Genomic DNA, 17,211 nt, shown 5'->3' with positions numbered 1-17,211 from the left:
TCTCATTTTTTTTTTTCTAATTTCCATCTTTTCTTGCATTTTTTGACGTACATGTTTATATTTACATCTTCAAATACAAATTTTATAGAATGCTTATGGATCGTATTGACAAAAGTAACTTTCCATCTTAACAGTTAGTTGATATTTAAATTCATATAGTACCTATTATTTGGTGTCAATCAGATTTCATTGACGATTTAAAAATGCTTGTTAACAATTTTATTTGAATAACGAATGATTTGAATTTGAATTCAAACTCTTGGCATATCCTTATTTATAAATGTAAAAATGACTTTGTTTGTTTCTTTGTTACATTTGTCACCTTAATGGTTTAACCAGTCACTATGAAATTTAGTATACCAATGCTTTATGGGAGGGAGAAGAAGGTGGGCTACTTTTTGTTCCGATTAGTGAACATATTCTATGCGTAAGGAGTTGCTGGAAAAAGGTAGTTAGTCTATAAATCGGGATTTTATATACTACTGGATGTTTAATTATTTTACAATTTAAAGAGTATAAAATTTTCCTTCTCTTAATAATATTATAAATGCAAAAGTTTGTGAGTAAAGATGCGTGAATGTTTGTTATCCTTTCACGCTAAAACTACGAAGAAGAAGAAGAAGCTTGCTGGAAGAGAACTCTTTAAGAGTTAAACTCGCCTTTGTACATTTGCTTATCTCTGTCATATTTTTTATGTAATATTAGTGTGTATAATAAAATGTGAATAAATATATAAAGAATTTGAATAAAATTTGATACCCGGGTAGTTTAGTTTATATCTTAATTTAGCACATAGGATACTTTATATATGATTATTCTGTGGAAACTATTAAATAATTATCTTGTTATCCTTTCTCAACAGAACCGCCTCTAATTAGCCCAAACGTGACCTCCGACCGTATGTCGTACGTTGGCGGTGACCACATTCGGGCGAACTGCTCGTCACCGCCGTCACTACCAGCAGCCAATATCACGTGGTACGTCAACGAACAGATGGTGAGTTGATTATATTGTGTATATTGTTTGTACATTTAAAACAATCTCTGCAGCGCAGTGGTGGGTACGTCGCATTGCGAAAATGAGGTCCTCGGTTTGATTCCTCATCAGGCTAATTTAAGAAAAATACATTTTCCCGATTAGCTCGGAAACTGTGTGTTCTGGGTGGTGTCACTAGATCCCTGGATCCCATACACAGGTTATGGTTGCTTAAGAACCAGGCAATTGGTGTGGCCTATCATTTCAGCCATTAACTGTCCATTGTTGAACATAAGCCTCCCTTATAAGGTGGGTTTTGCCAGTAGTTGCCACGCTTGGCAAGCGGGTTGGCAATTACAGTTTGACTTTTGGAGATGATTCGAGAGGGAGACCGCTGTCCATCCCTCTGCTATTAAGTTCCCTTAATCACCTATTACGACACCCACCGGGAAGGAATGGGTAGCCTATTCTATGCCGATAAGCAGATGTGACTTAGATACATTGATCGCTCTACTGATATTAATATGTATAAACAGAAAGATACATTATAAGTGTGCTGAAAATATAACACGAAAACAGTGCTAAATTAGCATCATTTTCAAATAAGTAGAAAACTATAGCCTTTGCTAAAGCCATTTGATTGTGTTAATGTGCTATAGGACAAATAGGACAGCGGCTAAATAAAATAATTAATTAAGATAACTTACATGGCCATATTGCTTTATATTATACTATAAAAACAAAAATGTGAAAACAAAAAACATGTTTAAGATAGAAAAATATTTAAAATGCTGATGTTTTTAGATAGGTAACTATTTCTTTTACTTTCTATCAGATGGGTAATCAGCTTGTTTGCCAATCTAAGTATAATATATCTATATATAATCTTATATATATATATATATATATATATATATATATATATATATATATATATATATATATATATATATATATATATATATATAGATCTGTCATCAATAACCGTCAGGAGAATTAAAAGCTCTTATGGGGTAAACCCATGCCCAATAAATAATTTTACATTGATACTCGTACATATATCGTATATTATTATTATATCTTAAATATTTCCATAAAAAATATATATTTCATGTTATTATAATTATAACTGACTTGGAACTTTATTCGTTTTAAGTTACAACCCTATTATATCCTTTTGGGAGTTTTTTCCTCTAAACCGAATAATAATATGTTAACCCATATCTTGTGGTCAAAGTTTGCGACATAGTCCCGACTTTTCATGTTGTTTACCTTTAGTAACTCCTTCAGTTTTTTGTTTCTTTTCCTTCTCATGATAATAATAAACATATAAAATAATAATAAAAATATATAACGCCACCTAGTTCCAAACTAAGTGTACCAGACGATTCATAGATATATTTAGCTTTTTTTTTAAATACATAAATTTCATATTTAGAACACACCCAGATTAATACAAACAAACTCATAAGTACAAATCTTCGTATTGTATGGGGATGGAATACGTGACCATCGGAAGATAAAGCAGATGTTAAACCATCATCAAGATAATCAATGGTAACGAACAAGTACTTAAATTGATTTTATTTACATTTTTTCATTATTTAAGTATAATACAGTCTTCAGTTTTGACTGTGTAGGTACGTATAGAACGTATCAACAGAATTCAATTTTTATTGAATTAATATGAGATTGTTTTATTAAAAAATAACTGGAAATTTCGATTCACGAAGATATCGCGTAAAAATATATTCATGTATTAAAAAAATATATATACTATAATTGAGAATAACTTTATCTTCTGCCAAAAAGCTGTGCTTACATAGCTGTTTCACCTTTTTATGACAATATATTTATAGCATTAACATGAAACGGAGTTTCAGTCTAAACTGTGAGATAAGGCTGTGAGATTGTTAGACGGAAAGGTGTAATATTTGCTTCAGATCATATAATACTCGTATTAAAAAGTGGGTTTTTTCAAAATTAATTATTATACCTGTGATGTACTCATTAAAGTTGAGACTGCAAGTCCCCCCGCTCCTGCCACTCCTCTGGGTGACGTCCGGGCGGGTGGTCGTGTGAGTCGCATTGTGACATATTATTGTTTATTATTTCCTACACCTACCTACCATACCAGGAGGACAGCACAAAATTGGCGACGAGGTGAAAATTTTTAAGTAAAAAAAATATATATATATGTCATACGACTACAAAATTACCTGTTCTAATCAGTCCAAAGAGTGTGTAACTATCGCGTTGTTATTTTAATGTAACTTGACACGAATAACATTAAACTGTTAAATTTCTAAATTCACAAGGAAGAGAAAGGATAATTTATTAATTCTCAATCAATTTATTAAATATAGAAAAGACTAAAAGCAATTTCAAAAAGAAATAAAGACTTGATTCTGTAAATTGTATAGAGAAAGCAAAATATTGATAAAACATATTACGGTGCATAGTACGTTTTGTAATTTAGCGACACACTGTGACTGATTTTAACGCGTTTGCGCATCATAGTCGTACAATAACTTGCTATACATGCCTAAACAAATGGTCGGCGTTTGTTGATGTCTAGGTATACCGTACCGCAAGCTTTCTGTTTATATTTACATCACAGTATAAGTGATTATAACAGTTGAATTCTTAAGATAAGTGGTTCGGGGATACCAGCGAATACTGACTATACATACAACAAAATGTGCCTGCATGTATTAGCCGAGTCGGAGTAATTATTCTGACAAATAAAATACACCGTACAATCCGAATGAGCAAAGCCCATCAAATACATAATTCTACATAAACTGTAATCTATTTAGATACAAGTTTATGCAATTGGTGGTTCCGATTATAGAGGTTGCTTCCATAATAAATAGATTTGTATGTAGGTATAAACCTAATACAAATGTAATTATCATAAGATAATTATGATATATTCAAACACTTCACATTAACTTCATTATTTGACAGATATTTGGTAAGAGTTGAGGTTACGATTTTATTTTTCTTACAAGGGACCAGCAGAATATTAGCGTTGCAGGTAGTTCTCTGCTTAATTCTGAGTTGGTTACCCTTTCGCCGTTGGGGCACATAAATTTACCTACGTATTTATGTTGGTTTATAAGTTCAAAAGGCTGTGTTTGTAACTGAGAATAATCCATTTATCCACCTGTACAACAAGTACAAGTATTCGCATTTACAATATTGTTGCCTACAATTGTAATAGCATACATTATTACGGTAGGTAGGTATAATCATTTAATAAAAAATAAAATAAAAATAGTCTTTATTCCTGAATTACAGATTCTTTTTTTAAATTGTAAATATATGTAAATAATTAATGTTGACATCAGCAACATCTTATTTTTCAGGTTGTTTTAGAACAACCATTTTAGTATAATCATTTATAAACACAAAATTCTCGGAAAAAATATAATAATAATAACTTATAATATTTTATTCAGATTCAATCCTTGACGGGGTAGTCAGACGCATTTGTCGACTACGATATACGGTTAATATATTTGTTAATAATAGTAACATAATTGGTTATTTGTCGATTATCATTAGTTGACAGTATTTATATAAATACGTATAAATAATGTACCACCCATAAAATTCCCGTTTTGCAAATTGTCTTATTATGACATCTCAATTGTCAAATCGTAGAAAAATGCATTTCCTCAGATCTTAAGTTAAAAGATAATTCTACTAAAATAGAAATAAATATTGTGGAAGCAATTCAATAGAGACTGATGAAAGATCAGTAAAAGGGCACCAAAGAAACCAAATCTTGTAAAGAGATTTCAAACGAAAAGAATATACGGTATATGAAATGCGAGAGTACATATCAAAATAGTTATGATGCACAATGTGTTGCAAGAAATAACTTCTGCTAAAAGTGTGGATTTATATACCATTTAGGTCAAAAGCAATATCGCACTAATCGAAATAAGCGCATGAATGTGCAAGCGCTAGTTATATGGCGAAATAAATAGTATAAACCAAATAATCCATCAAGTAAAAAATAAATAAAGTTACCAAACAATCATTCAACTCTCCTATAACTACATTCATACTGAATGTTGAACATACTCTATTCCATTATAAAATATCTTGCCAAAATTGTGGAACTAAGTGTAACTCTATTCTATTATAAAATATCTTGTCAAAATGGTGGAACTAAATGTTAACCATCCCCTATTCCACTATAAAATATATATCTTGCCAAAGTGATGGAGTTACATTAAACATACCCATTGATTTGGGTACAAAACTAGTATACCCATCAATTCGGGTACAAAAGTAACATACCCATCAATTCGGGTACAAAAGTAACATACCCATCAATTCGGGTACAAAACTAACATACCCATCAATTCGGGTACAAAACTAACATAATAATTGACATAATATTATATACCCATCAATTCGGGTACAAAACTAACATAATAATGACATAATATTATATACCCATCAATTCGGGTACAAAAGTAACAATAATAATAATAGTCGACAAAACCTAGGACTACTTAAAAAAAAAAAAAGAAAAAAACTAACCAAGAAAAATCTGACAAAATTCTAGGACATATAGTCCTAAAGACTCGCTGATGTACTGGGCCCATTTAAAATGTCAGTCTTGGTTGGATTTGGAAGAAGTAGAGAAAAATTGTACTCGCAGCTTATTGTGTACCTAAGAGACTGCTATGATTCTTTATATATTACAATTAAGTTGTATATTAATTTACTAAACACAAAACAAACAAAAAAATCCAAAATTCAAATTCAATATCTAAATGAACATCAGTTAGATATTGATCATAAAATCAAGTATTCAGTAAAATAAAATAGTATAGCTCAAATAAACAGAAAATATAATCGAACTTGTAGACAAAGCTGCGAATTGAGTTTCTCTAGTCATACTTATTTTAAAGAATAGAAAAAAGGAATATAAATCTGTCTGTCAAGGGAAAAGTCCTAAACAAAAAATGTGCATGCTAATCTTGGTAAAAAACATGTTACAATTACTACATAATTAAAATACCTAATATGTATTTACTGCACACACACAACAAGATAAATTTATTTGTTTATGCAAATAAATTTATAGAATAGAATAGAATAGAATAGAAATCATTTATTCAAATAAACTTACATTGAAGCACTTTTGAAAAGTCATTACATTTTTTTTAATTTACCGCTCGTTCGGAAAGCTGTCTCATCACAAGAAGAACGAGCAAGAAACTTGCGTGATGCTCTTTTAAATAATTTTATTATTATTTTACATTTTTAAGTTTAATTGTGTGAATACAAACCACCAATTAGCACTAATTCAATTAAATACTCAAAAAGAAAAAAAAAATTGAATACATAACCAACTGGTTAAACAATTAATAAGAGGAAATCAGTCATAGTGATTAGAGCAGACCAGTCCCTACAAGCAGCACCCGTTCACGAGTATGACGGATGAGCCAGCCATCACTGCGCTCGACCATATTTTAGGGAGCCCAATGACCCGGCCCACCACGCCGCCACAAGTCTGGACATTTTAGTGAGCATGACTACTCAAAACACTAGACCACGTCAAAGCTACTCACAATTGCCATCTGATAGTTATAGTATTCACATTTTACATAAGAATGCATGCGGCAATTAATACAAAAAACCGCTACGCTTTCATATTTCTAAAATTAATCAATTAAATCAAGAAAGCAATGAGAAAAAAAAAATTATAACGTTGTATGCTAATAAACTAATTATTTACTTGATATGTTGTCATCTATGAATTCGTCTATCCTGTAATAGGCTTTCTTACATAAAAATTGTTTAATATAAGATTTGAATTGCCTCTCTGTCAGATTTAATGCAGATTCCGGCAGTTTATTATAAAATCTTATGCAATTACCATAGAATGAATTACTGATTTTGTGCAGACGGCATTTAGGTAAAATAAGCTTATTTATATTGCGTAAGTTTCTACTTGTACAGTCTTTGAGTTTTTTAAAACTCGCTAAGTTCTTCCGTGTATACATAATATTTTCATAAATGTATTGTGAAGTAACTGTGAGGATATTTGAGTCTTTAAAGCACTGACGTAATGACTCTCTTGAACCCATACCATAAATAGAACGTATGGCTCTCTTTTGTAAAACAAATATAGTATTTATATCGGCTGCTTTACCCCACAGCAGTATGCCATAAGACATTATGCTATGGAAATAACTAAAATATACAAGTTTAGCCGTCGCCACGTCTGTTAATTGCCTAATTCTTCTAATTGCATATGCAGCAGAACTGAGTCTACTGGCCAATTTTGAAATATGGGGCCCCCATTGTAATTTCGAGTCCACTGTTATACCTAAAAAAACTGTATCATTAACAAAATTTACTATTTCGTCATTAAGCAATAACTGTGTATTTATTAGTCTTACATTAGGAAGTGTAAATTTTATACACTTTGTTTTGCTGGAATTTAATAATAGGTTATTACATGTAAACCAATTTAATATTGCAGACATAGCACAATTTACATCGTCTAATTGATTACTTTGACGTCCAATTTTAAACACTAACGAAGTATCATCCGCAAACAGCACTATATCTGCAATTTTCTCTACCATAAAGGGAAGGTCATTTATGTAGATTAAAAAGAGAAAGGGGCCTAAGATTGACCCTTGTGGAACGCCCATCTTATCTTTATCTAAACCTGGCTTAAAAGATGCTTTTTATTAAATTGAGATTAGAGAGAATGTACTTAACTTTTTTATAACAAGCAAGTGGTTATTTCGTTTCGATTACGATCCTATTACAATAAATAATTAAAACTCTGTTTATTTAAACAGTATTTAACAAATCTCTGTTTAAAGTGACTAAATATTATATTATTTAGTCTGTGTAACAATGGTACTTGTAATTTAACGTGTCAAAATCTATAAATTATATAAATATAATTTATTACTTTAAGTATCTTTATTTTTAATAACAGAGACTTACCTTAGTTTAAATATAAACAAATATTGGTCACGGTTTTGTAGCAAGACATGAAAACCACCAACTAATAGGTATATTAATATACACATGAATGTTTTAAATGTAACAATTGGAAATAATCCCAAATAAAGGAAATGAATAAGACACCTAAACATGTATTGAATATCTTACACAAGATTAACTGTTTGTTTGTTAATATTTTAATTTCGAACAAATGATGTAAGGCTAAAACATGTCCTATATCTATTTAAATTCGCGATTCACAACGCGAAAGTTTAAAAATGTGTTCAACGTATTTTAACTTTGTAAGGCAAAATAATATACCTACATATCCGTACACGTAGGTTACAAATAATGTATTAATTAAGGATTTATGTTCATGTTTAATCAATCGTAAGTAGAATTTTTAGGGCATGAGCTAATCTCAGAAAGTATTACTTCATCTGCATTACTCATAGAATGCTTAACAAAAAAACAACATAGATGTACTCATGAATTATTCTAAATGAAACGCATTGTAAATTTGATATTATGTCTAACAATACTTAGTCTCTGCTTAAAATAATATTATGCTATAATATAAATTAATTTATTAATATTTGTCTTAAGTCAATACTTTATGTGGTTGCTAATATGACCGGCAAATAATATTGCACATTAGGTGGGTAAACTGTTAATCGTAATTGTAAGTAAATAATATGATGCTACCCACATTTAACAATGTTGCACCAAAAGTAAATTGAACATTGCAAATGAGTGTATTTATGTTTTAGATTGTACCGTCTTATGTTAAGTCAAAGGAAGTTTTTAACTAACCACTGAGATACAGGCACACAATAAATATGATAATGTGTTATAATAATATTTAGATTTTATGTGTAAATATTTTAGAGATATGTATACAACTCTATATTATCAATATCTTAAATTACAAGTTGTACACAGTCACACTTATCTATCTTTATCAATTTATTGGTACACAATAAAAGAAAATGGACTCAAAATTTGGCTACAATGATTGAACAAATACATAAAATGTTAAGGCGTAAGCTCGCTAAATATACTGTGTTCAGAGTTCTGGAAAGAAAAGCAAACATTTACAGTAATTCGTAATTTTCAAGCAAAAAGAGTTAGTAAATTGTAGATACTAAGTTTTATAAGCCATGCAATTAGTAGTTAGATGCTCCCAGGAAAACTGAACCTTAAAGTCAATCATTTACACACAAACTCTTTAAATACGAATTCTGAGTCCTTTATTAATGGTTTCCTATTTTTATTTCATTTGAGATAGCGTAAACGAGCATTCGCTACGACTCATGATAATTATTCTGGCACCCCGGCACTGTTGCCGTAAACAGTAGATTATGTATCAAGGTACAAAGGATTGATATCAATTTTGGTACATATAATAGATGTCGTAATCAATGTTCATGAAGAAATAAAATTTTGTCTACATGACATCTGATCTAAAACAATATATTATGTAACATTCCTAAAATTAGTCGATGTCTAAACTATAATAAATGTGACGTACTTATGTAAATATTGAAATTATAAATAGTAACGTCTCTAATATTGTCAGTATATGTATTGTACGAATTATTAATTGGAATTCTGATATACTTAGTATAAGACCATAAATCTTCTTAAAAGTACATAAATAAAAGAAATTTTACAAGACTTGACACTTTATTCAGCACAACATTGGATAACTGCTTAGAATTTGGTATTAAACTATACTATTCGACACCATATTGACCGCAGTAGAACGAAGCAAGTAGAATACAAAAATGTGACATTATAATACGTGTACAAATAAATTAAAACCCAAAATCTGACTGGAGGGATAAACTCCTGCTATACCTCATAAGTTACAATATCATGCCACATTACTGATTTGTCATTAGAGATAAAATATCTTCTATTGTAAATGCTAAGAATAATGAGATTTATTTAGAATGGTAGAGACACATCAATAAAAGAACATTTTAAAATTGGAAGGGAAAGATATAGTGACATAGATATTGAAAGTAGGAGAAAGTGTATTCGGAATATAATTAAAGAAAATATATATGCGATACTTCAATCCCTGTATACATATACTTATTGGCGCTATATCTATAAGAAAATATGGGACTAGACAAGAATTGAGATGAAATATACACAATAATATACTTAAGAAGATGGAAGATCAGTAAGAAATTATAAGGATGATGAAAAGAAAGATCTCGATGGACTTCGAGAGGAAATAGTCATATAGTTATTTTTATACAAACCAGTCTTATTATATTTAGTTGCCTAAGTTATATTTTGTAACATAATATATATGGTAATATCATGATATTATTTTAGATACCTATGACTGTAATGTAAAACTATATTGTTGTAGTTGTAAATTTGTGAGTAATTGTATTCTTTCACATTTTGTTGTAAACTCAACTTTGTTTGAAAAAAGCAACAGCTAAGTTTCTTGCCCGTTCTTCTTAGCTGAAATTGCATTCCGAATGGGCGGTAGATTTATAAAAAAATGACTATTCAAAAATGCTTAAAAAATAATAATTAAGTTTCCTAGAGTAAAAATATTCATATTCTATTATTAATTTAAAATATTTTGAAAAGGGAGAGATGTGATGTACTCATTAAAGTTGAGACTGCAAGTCCCCCCGCTCCTGCCACTCCTCTGGGTGACGTCCGGGCGGGTGGTCGTGTGAGTCGCATTGTGACATATTATTGTTTATTATTTCCTACACCTACCTACCATACCAGGAGGACAGCACAATACCTAATGTCAATTTTACTCATGTTTTAAACTTGGGAATGTCTAATTACTTTTTAACTCGATAGGAGCCCTTGTATATAATACATAAGCGTGGTTGGTTGTGTTGCCAAAAACAAGCTGATATTTCACCTGATGGGAAATGGTGACAGAATACTCTACGACTACAGTACTTCTCATGTGTTACTAGTAGTGAGGTCTAAGATATTAAGCCTCCGTAATCTGTAACAAATAAATAATTAGTATATAATAGAACTTTTTATTTAACTATGTATTTTTTTGTATAACCAGGTACCTGGATTCACCGCAAACCACGTGTTAAACTTCAGCAATGGTTACGCGTCCAGTTTGGCCACATTGGAACTGGAGGCAGCGGCATTGTCACCTGTGCCTACACTCATGATACGGTAAATAACTCAACGTTCTATTAAATAGCCATCATTATCATCATATAAATCATTAACTGTCCACTACTGAATAAAGGCTTCCCCCTATTGAGAGGTTTTGCCAGTAGTTGCCATTTTTTTTTCCACATTGCTTAGCGGGCGGTTCGGAAACCACTGTTACGTTTTTATGATGATTTAAAAGGGAGGCTGCTACTTAACTCTCGACCATTAAGTAGTAAGTCAATATTATTAACGTCACCATCATGGTTTATCCATCAGATATTGTTGAACATAGGTTTTTCAAATATTATGTCAAAAATACGATATTGTATCTTATTTACAATTTTATTGCAATATAACAATATTTTAAAATCGTCACTCCATCTTGTGGGAAGCATTCTATGCTACGCTTGCATATACGGACGTTTTTTTTTATAAAACGAAATATCTGCCTAATTCAATATTTAATTATCTTTTGGGTATTAATTAGGTCGCAAAGAATTAAGTACTTATATTTCAACGAAAACATAAGATTCTTTTTTACTGACATTAAATGTTATTTAAAGAACCATTAATTAAATTTATACTTATCATAATATCGTAGAGAGGTTGAGTTGGTTTATGTATTCTTTTTTATGTTATTTTGCACCATCTTGTAAATTTAATATATTCATAATAACATTTTTGTTGAATTCCATAAAATTATATCACATATTTAAAAATAACAATTTATAATTGATAATAATGTTTTCTTTTAATATTGTTAAAGTTTTTAATTAAAATAATATACAAAAAAGTATAATCAAATTAAGTACATTTGTTTCAATCTCGACAAAATTAAAATGAGACAATTACGAAAGTAAACTACATTAATTGAAAAAAAAAAGATTTATGAAAATGATTCATAATTCGCAATGTATTTTTTTATTTATCAAATAATTACTTAACATAGTAGTAAAAAAGATAAGAAGAATTGACTATTTCCTTTTGTAAGTAGTTTAAAATTTTTCCTATCTGATATCTTGAAGTGAAAAAAAAAATAGAAAAAAGCATTACTATTCACTGCTGTCTCGATGTAAAATTTAAAAATTATATGACATACATTCTTATATACATATCTATCATGCTTGACTCTCAGATGTAGTATAACGTACTTTATAATAATTTCATGACATGGCATAGATTAAGGAAAAAGATTGATACTACTAGTTTCGTATTGTTTCAGATGTGAAGCATCGATATTCGACGTGTGGAAATCATCAAGCCACACATTAGTTTTACGGGAAAGAAGCGCAAATCCAGCATCAGCATTAGGGAGAAGTTTTACAGGTAAATAAAAAATATATAAAATATATATTTTTATTTGTAATTATTTCATTGTCGACTATAAATCACATATTCTAATATACAGATTAAAATTAAAGTAGTGGACAACTATTTATCTAATTAAAACTAGGATTTTGAGTCTCCCACAGCCGTATAAGAGATTCAAAAATTTTTGTTTTTTCTTCAAATCATTTTTTATCAGTGAAAATGTTTATAGTATTGATGGAATGTTCTGGTAAGACATTCAGTCAATAGCAGGCTAACATATTCCAAAAATTAATAAATGATAATGTCACTCAATTTATACGAATTTTTGCCATCACTTTTTTTTATTCTTTTTCAAAAACGTAACTGACTGTTAGAAACAAATGGATAATAAAAACAGAGCCCATACTAATGTATGGACTTTACTTTTATTAAACATTTTTGTGTCTAACGGTACATTCGGTTTCGTTTTTAGTAAATCTAATACTAAATATGCATATTAATGAAAAAAATATGTTAATGTAATGAATATTTTGTGTAGGTGGAGCGACAGAAACATGTCTACCAACATTAATGGTTCTCCTGCTTCAACTACTTCTACAGTTTTTGTTAAGAATCTATACTGAAACATCAATAAGATAGCTGACTTGGTTATAACTTTAATATTAAAATATATGCGTAGTTTCGTCTCAGGGTTCGAAGCAATTTGAAAATTGTATATTAGATATAATTATTATAATATAAATATTGTTATATGAAAAATAGAATTTGATGTTTTGTTCAGTTTCATTATTTAATTGTTATTTAAAACATTAATTCAATTTAAATTAGCCATAGATTAAATTCTTGAATTTAATATTAGAACAATAAAATAATAAGTTATACAAATTTGTAAATCATTAATTTTACTAATTTATATAATTAAATTCTTAATATTATTGTTTTAGCTCGAGTTTCAATTATATTTCATCTAATATTTATGTTAAATTCATCATTACGTACCATATTTATTATTGACATAGACTGATTATATTGAATAATAATTAACAATGTACATAAAATATTAAATTTGTTTGTAAATAGTTATAGTACGTCAGGTTCCATACATAGTGTTAATATTTTCTAATAAATGTTAGTCCAAAAATGTGTAAAATATTTAATATAATACATACTTATATTGTGGAGAGCGTTTATACCGAAAAACTAGAATACTCTATATACCAGATAAAAGTAATAATCACTCATATGTATTTTGACAGAAATCTCTCTATCAAAATACTACTAAAAATTGGAATTTATAATTGAAAATTTCAAGAGTAAAATGTAAATAGTAGGCAAAAATTTTGTAATACATTTGTGTGCAAGTTGTTTCATGATTAATGTATAAGAGAAATGGACGTTACATTTTAAATAATGATTCATAAATATTAAAATTGTTTCTTTCTTAAAACTTGACGCATGAACTGACATTACCAGAATTCGGTATAAACACTCTTAAAGATTTGCATTAGAAATTATAATGAAATTAATAAAAAAATATAAATAAGTTATTTTGTTCCGTATTATTATTTAACAATGTTACAGTTTACATTCATAATAATATTTATATTTCTTTCAAAATAAAATAATAACAATAAACATTTTTTTCTATAATTTATAATTTTAAACATTCTATTTCAATTAAATTAGTTTACTAAACAAACAATTATTGCTTAATGTTATTTATATATGGTTTATGAATGCTATCAACCGCAATAATATTTATGGTATATAAAATAACAAATAAATACGTCATTTATTGATGTATTTCCTTTATAAAAGGTATTTTATTTTATGTATTATATATAAATATATTTAACTGTTGTTTAAGTAATAGCATTTATTATATAAATGTAATTAATATTATAATCCCAAACAATATTTTATTCTTTGTTAATTTAATTTATATTATATACTGTAAGAAGGAGGCTGTGTTTGTAGTAAATATAGAATATTATTAAAAATTATTTATCATTATTATTATTATAATTATTCATCATCAACAATTTAAAATATGAAACTGAAATAATTGATTAATGTGTTCAAATACTTTTTTGCAAAGTTTGTAAACTTAATAAACTAAAACGTGCGACCACGAACTAAGATCATTTAGCTTTTTATACTGTTACTACTTGTGAGATTGGGACATCGTCTAGTGTCAAAATACTAGGTTTTTTGTGCATCCAAGCTTGTCAGAGTGCTTAGACCCAGCTACCCGAGGGTAGTTGTTTTTGCAGTTGAAGCTGGGGCAAAACTTCTAACTAGACGATATTTACAATACATCTCATTAATACAAAATACTACTAAAGGGATTTAAATAAAAATCTCAATGAGACCGATAAAGCTCAAAACAATAATTGTTTGTTCCCGATGCGGTTTTCATTTTCCATAGTTGTATTCTTGAATTGAAAGGTTTAACTTAATATCTAGTGTATGCTTTATCTGGATAATCCATCTAGAAATTAATTTTTCGTTGGTTTTCCTATTTCTGAAATTTACAAGTGCGAAATAAAAAGCTATATATATATATATATATATATATATATATATATATATATATATATATATGCGGGAGTTGAACTCGCATCCATCGAAAATGAGGCAGTGTGTTTAACCACAATAATTAGAACATTACAAAAAGAACGAAATAATAACGATTAATGTATTTACGAATATATTTCATATTACGATTATATTTTTATTTATTTATTTAAGTTTTTACAATAAAAATGTGATGGTGCATAATAAATAATTGTAATATATACAACAATATGTGTTATTGATAGAGAAAAATAATTGTAAATAAACTAATCTAAACTTTGTAATGATGGAAAATAATAGAACAGAATGTTTACACATTCATGCTAATAATTTAAAACAAATATCATACCATACATGCGTACAAAAATACTAAGAAATTAGAATTGACATAGATCTGTTTGTATCATTAATCTCCCGTAACCTCTTCAGTATCTTGCCTATTGATTTTGTGATTTGCTTGCATAAAATCATTATCATCATCACTGATTTGTGATTCTAAGTACAAAAATTTAATTAGCGTACTTATTTCACAAGTGTCATATGATATTTCATATTGAACGTACATACGTCACATCTGCTACTTTAAGTAACAGATGTATATCACAGTAACAGCGTTCGGATCTCATAATTCATCTGTAATGCTCTGTTATAAAATAAAAAGAGCAATCGTATAGAATGATTGAATAGAAACACAGATCATAAATATCACAACTGATATTTTATTTTCAATTATTTATTTATAGGAAATAGTAGCAAGTATAATACTATATCACTGCGATTTTTAATCTGCTTTAATGATTTTATAATGTATTAGAAGATGAATGAAGAATGATTATTTAAATAGAGTTGTTTAAAAACTTTTTTAGGATTCAAATGATTCGAAATTTTGTTGTCTACTTAGAAGGACACGAAACAAAATTATTTATTTTTATAAACTTTTATAAAACAATAACATACAACAATAACATTCTACAATATTTAAGATATTTGTTTTAAATTATTAATAATAGTCCAAATAACTATACTACAACTACAATACTCAATTGTAACTGTCTACAATAAGTTTGCCTAATTATGCATTAAATTGAAAGTGATTTTAGTATATAATATACTAAATAAAAAGGTAAAAATAAAAGGGGTAATATATGTAATTATTTTTGTTTTATTTATTAATTACCAAATAATATATACTATATTTACAACCTGTTTGCTGATAAGTGGCCTCCACATCCCATAAATGCCTTAGGGGCTCGAATATGCTAACATATTTTGAAATAAAGTGCTGTGTCTTTATATTACAATCATACGAGGACAGATAATATATAAAAAAATTAACGTATCTTTTGAAATTTAAATTGTTAAATTTGAAGTTTATTGTATTTATAGAAAAAACTAAAACGAAGATATACGAGCTGTTTTCTGCAATATTGCCTATGTGGATCAGTATATAAACTACCTTATATATTATGATCTACCCGTGGACTAAATTTCATTCGCATCCATTCATTCATTTACCATTTAAACATGATTAAGTAACAAAACAACACAAACTCCAAACATCTTTTCAAACTTTACCAAAGGGAGACTTGTAAAAAAGTCGTTTGTTTAGGCATCTCTGTCAATTGAGTTTGCATGGCTGTGTTTCGGTTTAAAAGGTGAGATATGGCATTGAATTTACACGGTATAAAAGAATAACACCTGAATTCTCATCATTGGCAACGCTTGAGGAGTATCATGGGCGAAACAGTATAATTTGTTATGTCCATGATACTGCTTATGTCTATAGGCGACGATTACCACTTTCTACCAGGTGGGTAGTCACCTTGTTTACCATTCAAAGTTATAATACTCGTATTAGGAAGATTGTATGTTCCGTGTTCATTTGAGAAATTTTTACGGTTTCCTTGATAATACTTCAATAAAAAGTATTTTAATATATTATAATTCATATTCGGAATCTAATGCGACTTAATTAGTAAATAGTACTATATATGGTAAGTGTAATCCCAGCATAAACCATTCTTTCCTACCCGTGAGTATCGTACAAGGCAACTAAGGGAACTTGATGGTTGACGGATGGGTAGCAGCGTACCTCTTAAAACATCGCCCAATTGCGATTGCCAATCCGCCATGCCAAGCGTGGCAACTACTGGCAGTACCCTCCTTGTGGGTGAGGCTTATGTTTAGCATTGG

General features: G+C 28.8%; 1 protein-coding gene across 2 annotated transcripts in view; it reads left to right on the top strand.

Moving 5' to 3' along the window:
* Window positions 1-14,988, top strand: part of LOC113511500 (uncharacterized) — a 166,656-nt gene extending 151,668 nt beyond the window's left edge. For both annotated transcript variants that reach the window (XM_026895124.3, XM_052895052.1), the window contains 4 exons: window positions 863-996; window positions 11,033-11,148; window positions 12,353-12,456; window positions 12,980-14,988. In XM_026895124.3, the coding sequence (XP_026750925.2) occupies window positions 863-996; window positions 11,033-11,148; window positions 12,353-12,456; window positions 12,980-13,080 (455 nt within the window). In that variant the 3' untranslated portion in view covers window positions 13,081-14,988. The remainder of the gene's footprint in view (window positions 1-862; window positions 997-11,032; window positions 11,149-12,352; window positions 12,457-12,979) is intronic.
* Window positions 14,989-17,211: the final 2,223 nt, after the last annotated feature.

This window comes from Galleria mellonella, unplaced genomic scaffold (assembly GCF_026898425.1).
Source record: "Galleria mellonella isolate WM207_F2 unplaced genomic scaffold, CSIRO_AGI_GalMel_v1 utg264, whole genome shotgun sequence".
Classification (NCBI taxonomy): domain Eukaryota; kingdom Metazoa; phylum Arthropoda; class Insecta; order Lepidoptera; family Pyralidae; genus Galleria; species Galleria mellonella.
Note: the sequence above shows the minus strand (reverse complement) of the source record. Positions and strands in the feature narration are given on the sequence as shown.